The sequence below is a fragment of the Plasmodium inui genome, assembly GCF_000524495.1.
Source record: "Plasmodium inui San Antonio 1 unplaced genomic scaffold supercont1.232, whole genome shotgun sequence".
In the NCBI taxonomy this organism is placed as follows: domain Eukaryota; phylum Apicomplexa; class Aconoidasida; order Haemosporida; family Plasmodiidae; genus Plasmodium; species Plasmodium inui.
The window spans coordinates 8,078-8,909 of record NW_008482066.1 but is presented as its reverse complement, the minus strand read 5'-3'; the positions used below and the strand labels follow the sequence as shown (position 1 = coordinate 8,909).

At 37.9% G+C, this 832-nt stretch overlaps 1 protein-coding gene across 1 annotated transcript in view; it reads right to left on the bottom strand.

Moving 5' to 3' along the window:
- Positions 1 to 97: 97 nt before the first annotated feature.
- C922_05843 (hypothetical protein) overlaps positions 98 to 832 on the bottom strand; it is a gene marked incomplete at both ends in the record, with an annotated part of 755 nt that continues 20 nt past the window's right edge. The window contains one exon of the mRNA XM_008821414.1: positions 98 to 832. Within this exon, the coding sequence (XP_008819636.1) occupies positions 98 to 832 (735 nt within the window).

The window sequence follows — 832 nt, the reverse complement described above, 5'->3', positions numbered from 1 at the left end:
CATTCGATTTTCCCAGTAATTGTAAAGTCCTTAAAGCAACATTTCCTCCCATCGATTGTCCAATAATATAAATGGGAAGGGCTTTTTTTTTTCTTACTTCATCTAAAAGGACGTCAGTCCCCGTATCGGCAATGGGTAGTAAGTTAGTAGCGCTTGTTTTATTAATCGATTTATCACCTATTTGCCCACTAGATGCATCTCTCCGTTTTCTATCAGAAGCATCACTAATTTTTCTACTACCGGATTCATCGTCCTTTGCACTACTATACCACTTATCCCTTCCTTTTCTGCCTGATGATTTATAACTTTCTGGGGAGATTGACGATTTATCACTGCTATTGCTTTTTGACGATTTGTCTTCTTCTCCCCTGCCTGACGATTTATCATTTTTGCTGTTGCTTGATGATTTATCATTCCCCCCGTTGCCTGACGACTTATCATTCTTTCTGCTGTCTGACAATTCGTCTTCTCTTTTGGCAGGAGGTTCTGATTCTTCTTCTGTTCCTTTGACACATAACAATGTACCACGGTTTGTGTTACTAGTTGAGGGGACCTCTTCACAAGTTTCGTCATTAGATGATGATAAATCTTCACATTTATCAGCATATGAACTCTGTTTGTCATGAATTTCATGAACACACTGTATCACGTCATACACCATATCGTCATACTCTTTTACATTAGCCTTTAAATTCCCATATCCATCAGATCGTCCATGACCCTGCAGATCTATACCATAGACTGAATATCCATGCCTATTAAGGTGTTCTATCCAACTATCCTTGTAAAGGTAATAATTATTCTCATCTTTTAATAAAGCCTTGTCATAATT